Source organism: Oncorhynchus gorbuscha, linkage group LG04, assembly GCF_021184085.1.
Source record: "Oncorhynchus gorbuscha isolate QuinsamMale2020 ecotype Even-year linkage group LG04, OgorEven_v1.0, whole genome shotgun sequence".
NCBI classification, from domain to species: Eukaryota; Metazoa; Chordata; class Actinopteri; order Salmoniformes; family Salmonidae; genus Oncorhynchus; species Oncorhynchus gorbuscha.
The window spans coordinates 54,286,265-54,301,341 of NC_060176.1; the positions used below are offsets into that span (position 1 = coordinate 54,286,265).

Here is a 15,077-nt window from a genome sequence, read left to right on the forward strand (position 1 = left end):
TGGTAGATAGTGGTTCCCAAACTTTTTATAGTCCCCATACCCCACCAAACGTTCAACCTCCAGCTGTGTACCCCCTCTAGCACCAGGGTCAGCGCACTCTCAAATGTTTTTTTTTACTATTATTGTAAGCCTGCCACACATGCACTACACAATACATTTATTAAACACAAGAATGAGTGTGAGTTTTTGTCACAACCCGGCTCATGGGAAGTGACAAAGAGCTCTAATAGGACCAGGGCACAAATAATAATACACAATAATACAGGCCAGTTGTGTGAGAAACTCGTCATCATGCAAGCGGTCAGACACGTGAAAATTATGGTCAGTGAAGAAGACTTTTTAAGCTCGTCTCTCAATTAAAATAAATGTGTCAATACTTTGGCCCTTGATAACCAGAGCACTTCTGCATGTTGTAAAAGCGTTACATGGTCGCTGCCCATATCATTGCGTAGTGCAGAAAATACACTAGAGTTCAGGGGCCTTGCTTTAACAAAGTTAACCATTTTCACTGTCCAAAATGTCTTTCAAGCTGTCAGGCATTCCTTTGGCAGTAAGAGCCTCTTGGTGGATGCTGCAGTGTACCCAAGTGGCATCGGGAGCAACTGCTTGCACATGCGTTACCACTTCACTATGTCTCCCTGTCATGGCTTTTGCACCATCAGTACAGATACCAACACATCTTGACCACCAAAGTCCATTTGATGTCACAAAGCGGTCCAGTACTTTAAAAATATCCTCTCATGTTGTCCTGGTTTCCAGTGGATTGCAGAAAATTAGGTCTTCCTTAATAGACCCCCCATAAACGTAATGGACATATACCAGGAGCTGTGCCAGGCCCTCCACGTCATTTGACTCATCCAGCTGTAACGCATAGAATTAACTGGCTTGTATGCGAAGCAGTAATTTCAAAACATCTCCTGCCATGTCAATGATGGGTGAAACAGTGTTGTTTGATGAAGGCATTATCTGTATAGTTTTTTGGGCCTTTTCCCCCAGCATTATCCGCTGCAGCAGGAAGAATTAAGTCCACCACAATAGTATGGGGCTTGCCTGTTCTAGCCACTTGGTAGCTCACCATATAAGATGCGTCTAGCCCCTTCTTATTAATGGTATCTATTGCTTTTATGCATGTCTTACTACTTGAATGTCATCTTTATTCTCGCTGGCTTATTTTTCAAATGGTCACCTTTCTAAATGTCTGCGCAAGAGTGCAGGTTTCCCGCTAGAGAGTAACGGTTAATGTGATTGGATGTTAATTACTCAACTAGGCTACCTGTATTTGACATTGTGTTGTTATTTCGCTGAACATTAGATGGTTTAATTTGATTTTTGGCAGTAAAATGAGGCTACTCAGGCGAGAATAAAACCTCACTCAAATGTATAGCCCTGTTGGAAAATCTAAATGCACTGATACCGTATGTTGGCTGGGAATTGCCATGGACCTCACGATACGATATTATTGCCATACTTAGGTGCCGATATGTATTGCGATTCAAATCAAACTTTATTTGTCACATGGGCCGAATACAACAATACCTTACTGTGAAATGCTACTTACAAGCCCTTAACCAACAGTGCAGATTCTCACGATTCTATATGTATTGCGATTCAATACTGCAATTTTATTGCAATTTGATGTTCCAAACACATTGCTTACTATATTTCTGCTGCAGACAGACGAGAAAGCATGAGAAAATGAGTTTTGATCAGTCATGGAAATAAGTGCTGAAAACATTGACTCACTATTTAAAAAGAAGATGTAGGAAAAGCTAGTACAGCCGACTAGTGCTAGCTAACGCAACCTAGCACATCATTATTTTTTTTTTTACAGAGCAATACTTGGGAGTCAAAGTATCAATATAATATCGTCCAAAATAATATTGCGATATGCAACTGTGGACTGAGGCTTGTTACCATTGACTGAATGATGTTTTCCTCTGACCCAGGGCTGGAGAGGAAGCTAAAGGCTGGAGAGGAGAAGCTTGATCAGCTCTCAAACGACAAGGCCAAGCTCCAAAGTGACATCTCAGACATGATGAAGTCATCAGGCGACAGTTCAGCACAGCTTACCAAAATGAATGAAGACCTCACTCAGAAAGAAAGGTACACAATGAAATGAAATGTCACGAACAAAGGTGTTCTCAAACGTATGCAAATAGATTGGCTTACTTTCACCGTCGACAATCAGGTTAACCACTAGTGACAATATTTAATGAGCGTGTGACAACGATGCACAAAAGCGTCGAACATGCGCCGAGTATACGAAACTTTAAGAGCACCTGTACTTTCCATGACAAACTGACCAGGGGATTCCAAGTGAAAGCTATGATCCCTTATTGATGTTACTTGTTATATCCACTTCAATCAGTGTAGATGAAGGGGTGGAGACAGGTTAAATAAGGATTTTTATGCTTTGAGACAATTGATTGTATGACCCTGCTGGTCATCTATCAGCATTTGAACATCTCGCCCATGTTCTGTTATAATCTCCACCCGGCACAACCAGAAGAGGATTGGCCACCCCACATAGCCTGGTTCCTCTCTAGGTTTCTTCCTAGGTTCCTGCCTTTCTAGAGAGTTTTTCCTAGCCACTGTGCGTCTACATCTGCATTGCTTGCTGTTTGGGGTTTTAGGCTGGGATTCTGTACAGCGCTTTGTGACATCGGCTGATGTAAAAAGGGCTTTATAAATACATTTGATTGATTGATATGTGTTATGTTCAGAGGGCGAATGGGCAAGCTTAAATATTGAAGTGTCTTTGAACAGGGTATGGTAGTAGGTGTCATGCACAATGGTTTGTGTCAAGAACTGCAATGCTACTGGGTTTTTAACGCTTTTCAGTTTCCAGTGTGGGGTGGGGAAATGCAACTCAATATTAGTAAGGTGTTCTTAATGTCAAATCAAATCAAATCAACTTTTATTTGTCACATACACATGGTTAGCAGATGTTAATGCGAGTGTAGCGAAATGCTTGTGCTTCTAGTTCCGACAATGCAGTGATAACCAACAAGTAATCTAACAATTCCAAAACTACTGTCTTATACACAGTTTTAGGTGGATAAAGAATATGTACATAAGGATATATGAATGAGTGATGGTACAGAGCAGCATTCAGTAGATGGTATCGAGTACAGTATATACATATGAGATGAGTATGTAGACAAAGTAAACAAAGTGGCATAGTTAAAGTGGCTAGTGATACATGTATTACATAAGGATGCAGTCGATGATGTAGAGTACAGTATATACGTATGCATATGAGATGAATAATGTAGGGTAAGTAACATTATATAAGGTAGCATTGTTTAAAGTGGCTAGTGATATATTTACATAATTTCCCATCAATTCCCATTATTAGAGTGGCTGGAGTTGGGTCAGTGTCAATGACAGTGTGTTGGCAGCAGCCACTCACTGTTAGTGGTGGCTGTTTAACAGTCTGATGGCCTTGAGATAGAAGCTGTTTTTCAGCCTCTCGGTCCCAGCTTTGATGCACCTGTACTGATCTCGCCTTCTGGATGAGGGCGGGTGAACAGGCAGTGGCTCGGGTGGTTGATGTCCTTGATGATCTTTATGGCCTTCCTGTAACATCGGGTGGTGTAGGTGTCCTGGAGGGCAGGTAGTTTGCCCCCGGTGATGCGTTGTGCAGACCTTACTACCCTCTGGAGAGCCTTACGGTTGAGGGCGGAGCAGTTGCCGTACCAGGCGGTGATACAGCCCGCCAGGATGCTCTCGATTGTGCATCTGTAGAAGTTTGTGAGTGCTTTTGGTGACAAGCCGAATTTCTTCAGCCTCCTGAGGTTGAAGAGGCGCTGCTGCGCCTTCTTCACGACGCTGTCAGTGTGAGTGGACCAATTCAGTTTGTCTGTGATGTGTATGCCGAGGAACTTAAAACTTGCTACCCTCTCCACTACTGTTCCATCGATGTGGATAGGGGGGTGTTTCCTCTGCTGTTTCCTGAAGTCCACAATCATCTCCTTAGTTTTGTTCACGTTGAGTGAGGTTATTTTCCTGACACCACACTCCGAGGGCCCTCACCTCCTCCCTGTAGGCCGTCTCGTCGTTGTTGGTAATCAAGCCTACCACTGTTGTGTCGTCCGCAAACTTGATGATTGAGTTGGAGGCGTGCGTGGCCACGCAGTCGTGGGTGAACAGGGAGTACAGGAGAGGGCTCAGAACGCACCCTTGTGGGGCCCCCGTGTTGAGGATCAGCGGGGAGGAGATGTTGTTGCCTACCCTCACCACCTGGGGGCAGCCCGTCAGGAAGTCCAGTACCCAGTTGCACAGGGCGGGGTCGAGACCCAGGGTCTCGAGCTTGATGACGAGCTTGGAGGGTACTATGGTGTTGAATGCCGAGCTGTAGTCGATGAACAGCATTCTCACATAGGTATTCCTAATGTTTGGTATACTCAGTGAATAATCACTCATTTCTTGGCTGAACTTGTCATGATCCTGTAGTTTTCATGGGTTGTTATTATTATCCTTAAAACAGGTTTGACCTTTCCATCAACCTGGTTTTCAGTTCATCAGTTTCAGTCCAAAAACATTTGAATCAGCCCCCTACAATGAATCCCTGGTTTGTTTGAATGCCACCTGTCTCACTTGGCCAGAGAGTCACCTCCCTCTCCCTCCCTCCCCCTTACCTAGGAAGCTGGAAGAGTTACAGACTCAACTTGCAGAGGAGAAGGAGCAGAGAGCACGTTCTGAGGAGCAACAACAGCAGGAAGTGGCCCAGAAGGAGCAGGAGCATCAGGGTCAGCTAAGCAACCTGCAGGAGAAGATCACACAACTGGTGAGTGACAACCCAGTGAAGGCTTTGAGATGTTGATGGTCAGGGTAAAGTAGATGATTAGATGTTTGTTGTAAAACAGCATACATTTTTCTTCTCAGGAATATACTTTTTACTGTCTCTACCATGAACACTGAATACCTCACTCTACCACTTTCCCCCTTTCAAACAGGAAATTATTGATGTTAGCTACTCTTGCCCTCTATATGTTGTGTGTAGGAGAAAAGTTTGCTCCAGGGTGAGGCCCAGGCCAAGGAGCTGCAGACCTCCCAGCAGCAAGTCCTGTCTCAGGCCTCAGAGCACCATGCCAAGCAGCTCAAGGAGCTGCAGGGTCAGGCTGACCAGACCAAGCAGGAGCTGCGTGTCTCCAGGGAGAAGGCCCAGGAGTTGGAGAGGCTGGTGGCTGAGCTGCAGTCTTACAAGGAGAAAGCCCAGGTGAGCACCCACCATATCATTATCAGGACCACCATGTTTTAAGTTCTCAGGAGGTGCTGCCTTTTGGTACAAAAATCTACCTGAATGACAACTTTGACTGCTTTGTAGTTATGTTGCTTTAGGTTGACTGATGTTTTTTGCGAGAAATCTTTTCAAGTATGTTCCCATCCACTTTCTATGAGAGATTGGTAGCGCTTTATGTTACGGTACAGAAATGACTTGGTTATTATTATGTAATTGACCATATTACCATGTAGTTTCCAAGTAAATAAAAGTGATCTATGGTCAGGATGGATGTGCACTTGATAATAATTAGACCACCTCACTTCTAATTAGGGCTGGGCGATATGACCTAAAACTCATATCTCAAACTTATCGGCGATTCATGATATATAAGCTTTGTTGTACAATTAAAGGTTAAAAAACACTGCATTTAAGACAGTCAGAAATAATCTAATGAATTCAGAGCTTTTGAAATTATACCTAGGCTGAATATATTCCTTCCATAACCATAAGACCCACTAATAATTTATTGATTTGATCAAAATAGCTGTACCTGCTTTTTTTTGCAATAATCACTGATCTGGCTTTCAGGTCTGTCTATAAAAATGCCCATTTTGTAACAAATTTAACCAGAACCATGCATAATGCATTATTCACTAATAATGTAGCAGGCATTATAGCAAATTATAAACTGGGTGGTTCAAGCCCTGAATGCTGATTGGCCGAAAGCCGTGGTATATCAGATCGTATACCATGGGTGTGACAAAACATTGCTCTAAATACATTGGTAACCAGCTTATAATAGCAATAAGGCACATCGGGGGTTTGTGATATATGGCCAATATACCATGGTTTAGGGCTGTTTCCTAGCACTCCGCGTTGCGTTGTGCATAAGAACAGCCCTTAGCTGTGGTATATTGGCCGTATACCACACCCCCTCAGGCCTTACTACTTAATTAACACAGGTTTCATAAACAATCTCTCAAGCACAAGCCCACGTGCTAGTGAGTAGCCAGCTAGTATTTATATTTGAAATTTAGCCAACTTGGCTCTAGGTATAATTTCACAAGCTCTGAATTCCGCTAACAAGGCAAAACGGTTGAACTGTTATGAACACAACCTTCTGTCTGTCTCCAACTGTTTGAACAGCATGCTAGCCTGTCCACTTTGTTCAGATGTTGAAATCAAGTGGTCTACCTTATTTCTCAGAATGAGAACGAATTGCCAATTCCATATATAATTGTTTTATGCTTATTGCACATTTATAAAATACAGACTAAACAGCTAGTATAACAATCTTGATTTGACTAAAATGCGGCTAGCGATACGTGGTAACGTAATGCGCGCGCAACAAACCTGAGCATTCATTTTCCAGAATGAATGTTCATTGGTACATCTGTTTTAGTAGTGTCTCTGCTCTGCTCGAAATGTGAGGAGTTGAGACCGTGTATGGTTCCAAAGGTTAACTTCTCTCTTACAGTAAAATAATGTCTCAATGTGTTTTGGTGTTGGTGACCGATTCTGTTGGACCAAACCTCAAATGCAAATAGCCAGTTGAAACTGTTTGTCAGAGAGGAAGAAGTGATCTCTCATATTTGTTGTGAGGGGCTTGGAAGAAAGCGGTGCAGCAAGAGGTTTCACTCGCAAAAATATATACAATATAAGTCCAATGCGTTTCTATGCACTTATTTTGAACCTAAGCTTGTCGACTTCATTCCCGCCTTTGGGACAACGGCTCCCGTTGTTAGGGTGAAAAGACTTGAGCATCTCGCCATTATATGCAAACCTCTGGTATAAATGGGAAGGTGCACAGCACAGAAGGAGCGAATGAGACCAGACCAAAAAGACCATATGAGAACAAGCAGACATAAACGCTCATAAAAACAAAAAATACAAAAAAAAATGTGATCCTGCGTAACTGGGATTTGGAATATCGCGCAAAAACATACATTCAAATGAATCTAATTAATTAAATATATCGCCCAGCCATATTTCTATTGTCTGGGTAGTTATCTTACTGTAAGAAGTAGCTGAAGTCCGTTTTGTGAAGGGTTCACAGACTGTTATGCCATAATTATTCTACCACAGTGACCTCATTCTTTGATTTCACTAACACAAATATATTTTTTAAACTCACTAAGCCTATTCCTAAGGCTATGAGATTCATGTTAGCATTTTATCTGCTCATATTATTGTTTTTTGTTCACTGTGTTTATTCAAGTCCATTGCACTATGTAGAATTAACAGCCAAGGATGATCGTCTTATATGCACCATCTTCATTTGACCATTGACAGTGTGGCTATGTTGTGGTGTGGTTTTTAGGGCCTACTTAAAAAGCAGGGGCACATCTTGGGGATAAACCAAAAAAAACTGATACTGACAGTCTTGATGAGTTAGTTAGTGTACGGTTTCTGTCTGTGCTCACCAATTATAACACATTTTGAAGAAGGGTTATATACTTGTCAAAATCTTCCTCTGAATGGAAAGTACATAATTACGCAGACACACTCATCCTCACCTAATACACTGCACACCGATTGAAAACCTGAAGCTATCATTAGGGCACACTTACAAGATAAAAACACACATACATAGGCATGCATAAGCACTCCATTGGCGTGCCCCTGTTTTCAATGTTTTCTGTTTACATTGTGGTGTCAGCTACTGTTTATTTTCACCCAATTGTTTTTTATGCTTGCACCAGCTTAACCTTTCCAGTTGCATTTTATTACTTCTTGACTTATTTTGTAACTTTTCCCTTTATATGCCCCTTTTTTTCTTTCAACTTCATTCCCTCAGTTTCTTTCTGCTGAGCTCGACTCCTCCATGCAGCATGTTGAACGATTGTCCACAGACCTGGAGAAGCAAATCTCAGCACTGGAACACATGTCTAAGGAGAGTTCAGATCTCAGAACTCATAAGGAAAATCTTGAGAAGCAACTCTTCGAACTCCAGGCCAAGCTCTCTGCCTTGGAAGCTAGTCACAATGAGCTCTCGGTTAAGACTAAAGAACTGCTGACTCTGAGGGACAAGCTTACAAAAGAGCAGGAGGAACTTTTGACCACAAATCAGCAGCTGGATGGAGAGAAGGCCTCACTATTCAGAGAGATTGAGAAGCTCAGAGTTGCTGTTGAGGAGGCACAGGCCAAAAACAAATCCCTCAGTCAATCTGAAATGGAGCATCAGTCCCAAATTGAGGAGCTACAAAAGACAAATGCAGAGAAGCAGGAGCTCCTCTCAAAGTACAAACAGGAGATCCAGCAGCAGGAAACTAAGAGGAATAAGCTAGCAGAAATCTATGAGAAGACCTGTGAGGAAAGGAATGGGCTCCAGGAAGAGCTCAAGCAAAGCAGGGAGAAGCTGATCTCTGAGATGGATAGCCTCGTGTTAGAGAGGGATGCAGCAAGAAATGCTAAGAAATCCCTTGATGCAAAGAATACAGAGTTGCAGACAAGGTGTCAGTCGTTGAGCTTGGAAAAAGTAGATCTCTGTGTGAAAAACACTCAGTTGGAGGCCCAGAAAGAGACCCTGGCCAGAGGTAAAGAGGAGATGTCTGCTCAAATTAATGCTGCTACATCTGACAAAGAGGCCCTCCAAGCCATGAATACGGAGCTTCAGAATCAGCTGAATATCACCAAGAAGGATCTTGAGAAGTCTGTCCGTGACAACGGCGAGCTCCAGGCTTCCAAAATGAGCCTGGCCAAGATGCTGGACGAGTCCAAGACCAGCAGTGAGGTTACAGACTCCGAGAGGCTTCACCTCATGCAGGAGAAAGAGGACCTGCTTGCTACCCAGCGACAGGTGTGTTCTGAGAAGGATGAACTTTTCAAGGAGATAGAAGAGTTGAAGGAGAAGCTCAGACTTTCTACACAGGAAACGGCTACCTCAAAGGAGAAAGTCAAAGAGGTGTTGTCATCTTTTGCCAAGGAGAAGAAAGCTCTGCGTCTCCAGAATGAAGAGACAGAGAAGGCACTACACTCCGTACGGAAAGAGAAGCTGGCCATGGAATCAATACTGGAACAGCAGAAGATGGAGAGTGACCGTTTGGTACATGAAAAGGAAGAGCTTAAAGAAAAGCACACAAAGGAGATCTCTGAAAAAGTTACTCTAACAAAAGAGCGCGACAAGATAGCAGGTGAGATCCGCAGTATGAAAGACCAGCTGTATAGCTCCTCCAAGGCCATTGATGACCTGAAGCAAGCCAATTACAACCTTACGTCCTTGCTAGAGGAATCCAAACAGAAGATCCAAAAGGTGGAGGTTGAGCAAGCTTCCTTAAAAAACAAAAAGTCTGATCTACAGGCACAGCTGCAGAAGCTTTGCTCTGAGAGGGAGGCCCTTGAAAAAAGCACAACTGAACTTGCAGAAGAGCATCATAAACTAAAAGGCAACTCTGAGCAGGTGCATTTGGAACTCATCCAGCAGAGGGACACCCTAAGAAAAGAGCGGGATCTCCTGCACTCCCAGCAGGCAGAGCTTAATAAGAGCCTACAGATCCTGCAGAAGGACAAAGATGATCTGCTTCTGCAGGTCCAGGAGTTAAAGGGTCAGACAGACTCACTTTCAAAGGAAAAAATGATTATTGAATCGCAGCAGCAGACTGATGCCACTGAGCGAAGTAAACTGTCCGCTGCAAAGGATGACCTCTCCAGAGAGAGAGAGAACTTACAGAGTCAGTTGTCCACTCTGACACAGAAAAACACTTCCCTCCTGCAGGCTGAATCTATCCTGAAGGCAGAGATTGCCTCTGTTAGTGTTGAAAGAGACACAATGGCCTCTGAGAAAAATGGTTTGTGTTGTGATTTAAAGCAACTTAAGATGACTCACACTGGATTGTTAGGTGAGCAACATGGTCTGCTTGAGGAGAATGCCCAGATGCAAGCCAAAGTGCAGGACCTCATTCAGAAATCTGTCACTAGAGACAAGGCCATTGATGAGTTGTCTGCCAGCCTTAAGGACATTGGAGAGGAGAGAAAAGCCTTGGCTAGGGAGGTTGAGAACTTGAAGGCACAGCTGAAGCAGAGAGACCAGGAAAAGGATGGCTTGGCTGAAGACCAAGAGTGCCTGTTTACCAAGCTGGAGGAGCTTGGCAAAGAAGTCTCCTCCTTGGCTAAGGAGAAGGTAGACCTCCTAGCTATACAGTCCAGGCTGGAGAAAAACCTTTCCTCCCTCCACAGCAGCCAAAAGAGTGGTGATGAGGAACGCTCAAGGCTCCTGGAGGAAGTGGAGAAGCTGCGAGCTGCCCACACACAGCTTGAGGCAGATGCCCAGACCCTACGTGCTGAGAAGGCAGGGATAGAGGGACAGCACAAAGTCTCTGTGGAGGAGGCATCTGTATCTGCCAAGGCCCGGGAAGAAATTGGCACCAAGCTGGAAGACCTGAAGGTCGAGAAGGATGCCTTGCTCAAGGAGAGGGACGAAGCCACCCAACAAGTCACCCAGCTTGAAGCTCAACTCAAAAACATTCTTTCCAAGCAGCTTGAGGTACTCCACTACTAACAAATCCTGTATCTAACCCTCATGTTGAGATGGCTGTGGTCATGTTTCACCCTCACTGCATGCTAGTCTGGTCACCTTTTCTATTTATCTCACTTTTTGTTTCATCTCCTTTACTAACTGCGCTAACTTTATTCTAGTCTCCTGCAAAACGTTTATATATGAAATATATTCCTGTGGACTTAGAACGTTGTTTGAGAAGTTAGGGTCTGTTCCTTGGTTGGGCAGATGGTTACATCTCATCTCCCTTAGAATTTGGTTTTAAGAGTCATGTCCACAACCATGGTCTCTGTTGTCTAATTGAGATGTCAAGCAATATGTTAGGGCCAAAATACATTACTGCAAGTATCCGTTCTCAGGTCACAGGATGTAATTAGTTTATTTTTCTCTACTCCTAATTTTTCATTTTAGCCTTTAAGTCCTTCACCAACACTGTAGTCAAATCTAGTTGCCTCTTACCTGACTGTAGTAGTAGATGTGGGTATTGCAATGATTCCTGAGGATTACATCAATTGCATAGTAATTTCGGAAACACAATCATCGTAACCCACTAAAGCTTCAAAATCAAGTTTGGATGACTGACATGCAATGCATGCAAATTAATTCTGCACGATATGAGAAAATGTAAATAGTGATCCCTCTGCGTTGATTATCCATCAAATGATGATAAATCTCAGGACATAGGGGTTTGCTGTTCACGTCAACCAACACCAATCCAAGTAAGTTGCACTTATTTCATCATATATGTCTGGTTGACATGCCCCCCTCTCCCCCACTACCTAGGCAGCAGAGTCCTCAGGGAAGACTGCTGAGGCCGTGGAGCGTCTGACACAAGAGAAGGGCCTTCTGGAGCAGGAGAAGAGTGAGGCCCAGTCTCTGCTGGAGGAGTTCAGGAGTGCCAAGCAGGAGATGACCAGTCAGGTGAGTCAGGGATAAGGAGTATGCAATGCCTCAGATGGGGTGTAATGTAGTGGTTGAACAGCATGTATTTTCAGTAAAGTATGTTGAAAAGGTTGAAATTTTGTGGGTATGGAATGATTTGTCACTGTCATAAAGGGTCCTCACTAAGGACTCTAGAAGGGGCTCCTTAGGGTTAACATGGAATCAAATAAACAAAATGAACTTAATGATCCTCTTTGATCAACTGAACCAATTTGACATTTCTGGCTGTTGTGTGTTAACTTACCAGAAGTTGGGTGTGTGGGGTGTCATAGTTGCAAACCACTGTCACAAGTTAGTCTTCACAACATAATACAGTGTTACACGTAAACAGAAATTCAGCCACAGATGCTGACATGTTCACACTTACCAAGATCACATGACCATTGCTGTGTGTGTCTGACATGGAGGGAGAGAAATTAGCCAAACCGACATGCGCAAGTTACACAAACTTGTTGCTACGATGGGTTATCTATCATCTCATCTGGTATTGTCAGTCTTGACTGCGTCAGTCTAGTCGGCTAAGTTAGCTAGCTAGCTTGCAAGGCTAATTGAGGCTACTCTGCTGTGCTCCCCATCCTTGTCTACAACAACATTCATATTAAACAACAGCCTACCTGTTGGTTGATCATTGTAGCCTATTCCTTCTCAGTTAGCCAACTTAAATCTGTAATTATAATTCTAGTTTGCATTAATTAGAAATCTCCCACTTCAATTGCTACACATGAACCTTTGACTGTAGTGCTTCTTTGATTGACCAACAATAACAAGCATCAATGTATTATATACATTAGAAGTTCTTTATGTTTTGTGTGTGTTATTTCTCAGCTGGATGCATTGAAGCAACAGAATTCTAAATACCAAGAGGAGCTCAACCTCCAGCTCTGCTCAGAGAACCAGAAAATCAGCAGCCTGTGCCAGGAAATGTGAGTATAAATGGGGGTGTAATACGAACGTTGCAAACGTTATACACACACACACATTGCTCTAAAGTCTTCAGACTTATAAGAGTCAGACATTCTGTCTTCATACTCAACCTCAAGGCCTAAATATCTGAGAGAATTGTTTTTACTGAACTACGGCACAGTGCAATTCTCATAAAAATGTGTCACTTCATCACTATTCGCTATTGTGTACATATCTTATGGTGCAGTTGACACCAATGTTCATGCCTTGAATTAATTTGGCCATGAATTATGAAGCAACATTAAAGTTACAATTGTTTTGCTGTTTGTTGTTGAACAAGCGAAGGGGCCTGTATCCTGCCAGGTGATAGGTAGACAGTGAGGTGAAAGATATCTGGCATGCAAATCCTAGCAGCTACCAGTTGTAGAAAGTGATTTCCTCATACCTTTCCTTGTACCTATTTCCCTCTCTCACCCCCTTACCAGTTGTCTGTATATTCCTGTACTCATGTAGCTATGTATTTATAATATTGTCTGTGTGTGTGTTTAGTGAGGAGCTGAAGCAAGTTGCCTCTGTGAAGTCCCAGTCCCTGGTGGCCTTACAGGAGGAGAACAACAAGCTGACTAAGGAGGTTGGCAGCAGCAAGAAGGAGACCAGTGGCCAGCAGAAGGTACCACCACTGGACTACTGATCTATTCCCTCAAACTGCCACAACTATTTTAAGAATGTAACACATAGCCTACATTGAATCACTACACCTGTTCAACCAAGTAATTTAATTCCATAATGTTTTTCTTTTAAGCTGGAAACGCAGCAGTCCAAGCTCAATAAACAGTTGCAAGATATGAAGCAGAGGTGAGAAACTGTTTAATTTCTATCCAAATCAACAGTACAAGAAAATATAATTTTGACATTTCTAGCCAGATGGCATTGGAGACAGTTCTGCAATTAACCTCTCTGGGATATGTGGGACGGTAGCGTACCACCTCGACAACAGCCGGTGAAATTGCATGGCGCCAAATTCAAAACAACAGAAATCCCATAATTAAAATTCCTCATTTTAAAGATAAACTTCTTGTAAATCCAGCCACAGTGTCCGATTTCAAATAGGCTTTACGGTGACAGCACACCAAACGATTATGTTAGGTCAGCACCTAGTCACAGAAAACTATACAGCCATTTTCCAGCCAAGGAGAGGGCTCACAAAAATCCAAAATAGCAATTAAATTAATCACTAACCTTTGATCTTCATCAGATGGCACTCACAGGACTTCATGTTACACAATAAATGTGTGTTTTATTCGATAAAGTTCATCTTTATGTCCAAAAACCTCATTTTGAAATTGGTGTGTTATGATCAGAAATGCATTGTCTCAAACAAACATCTGGTGAAAGTGCAGAGAGCCACATCAAATTACAGAAATACTCATAATAAACATTGATAAAAGATACAAATGTTATGCATGGAAATATAGATAAACCTCTCCTTAATGCAAACGCTGTGTCAGATTTCAGAAAGACTTTACGGCAAAAGCACACCTTGCGATTATGTTAGGTCAGCGCTAGTCACAGAAAAACATCCAGCCATTTTCCAAAGAAGGAGAGTTGTCAGAAATAGCGTTATAAATATTCACTTACCTTTGATGATCGGAATGCACACCCAGGAATCCCAGTTCCACAATAAATGTTTGTTTTGTTTGATAAAGTCCATTTATGTCCAAATACCTCCTTTTTGTTTTGCGCGTTTAGCCCAGTAATCCAAATGCATAATGCGTGATCACTTGTTCAGACGAAATGTCAAAAAAGTTATTACAGTAGAAACATGTCAAACGATGTATAGAATCAATCTTTAGGATGTTTTTATCATAAATCTTCAATAATGTTCCAACCGAAGAATTCCTGTCTTTAGAAATGCAATGGAACGCAGCTACCTCTGACGGGCTCGCGCGTGATCAGCTCATGGCCTTCTGCCAGACCTCTGGTTGAAACAGCTCTCATTCTCTCCTCACAATAGAAGTCTCAAACAATGTTCTAAAGACTGTTGACATCTAGTGGAAGCCTTAGGAAGTGCAACATTACCCCATAGACACTGTATATTCGCTTGGCAATGACATGAAAAACTACAAACCTCAGATTTCCCACTTCCTGGTTGGATTGTTTCTCAGGTTTTTGCCTGCGATATGAGTTCTGTTATACTCACATACATCATTCAAACAGTTTTAGAAACTTCAGAGTGTTTTCTATCCAAATCTACTAATTATATGCATATTCTAGCTTTTGGGCCTGAGTAGCAGGCAGTTTTACTCTGGGCACCTTTTTATCCAAGCTACTCAATACTGCCCCCCAGTCCCAAAGAAGTTAAGCATGGATGCTGGCATCAATTTGCTCTTCGCCAACGTGGCATGTCTTGCTTGTGCTCTGTCCTACATTGCTCTGTTTGATTACATTCTCTTCTTTTGCCTTTCAAAGCTTGCCCAATAATACCTTCAGGTACTTCCATGTTTTTTAAAA

At 42.6% G+C, this 15,077-nt stretch overlaps 1 protein-coding gene across 6 annotated transcripts in view; it reads left to right on the forward strand.

The window, feature by feature from the left end:
* Positions 1–15,077, forward strand: part of LOC124034300 (CAP-Gly domain-containing linker protein 1-like) — a 49,958-nt gene that overhangs the window by 21,882 nt on the left and 12,999 nt on the right. For 5 of the 6 annotated variants that reach the window (XM_046347299.1, XM_046347300.1, XM_046347302.1 and 2 more), the window contains 8 exons: positions 1,947–2,103; positions 4,645–4,789; positions 5,006–5,221; positions 8,025–10,709; positions 11,505–11,642; positions 12,489–12,586; positions 13,116–13,236; positions 13,369–13,421. In XM_046347299.1, coding sequence (XP_046203255.1) covers positions 1,947–2,103; positions 4,645–4,789; positions 5,006–5,221; positions 8,025–10,709; positions 11,505–11,642; positions 12,489–12,586; positions 13,116–13,236; positions 13,369–13,421 — 3,613 coding nt within the window. The remainder of the gene's footprint in view (positions 1–1,946; positions 2,104–4,644; positions 4,790–5,005; positions 5,222–8,024; positions 10,710–11,504; positions 11,643–12,488; positions 12,587–13,115; positions 13,237–13,368; positions 13,422–15,077) is intronic. The other variant, XM_046347305.1, reaches the window with a different exon arrangement.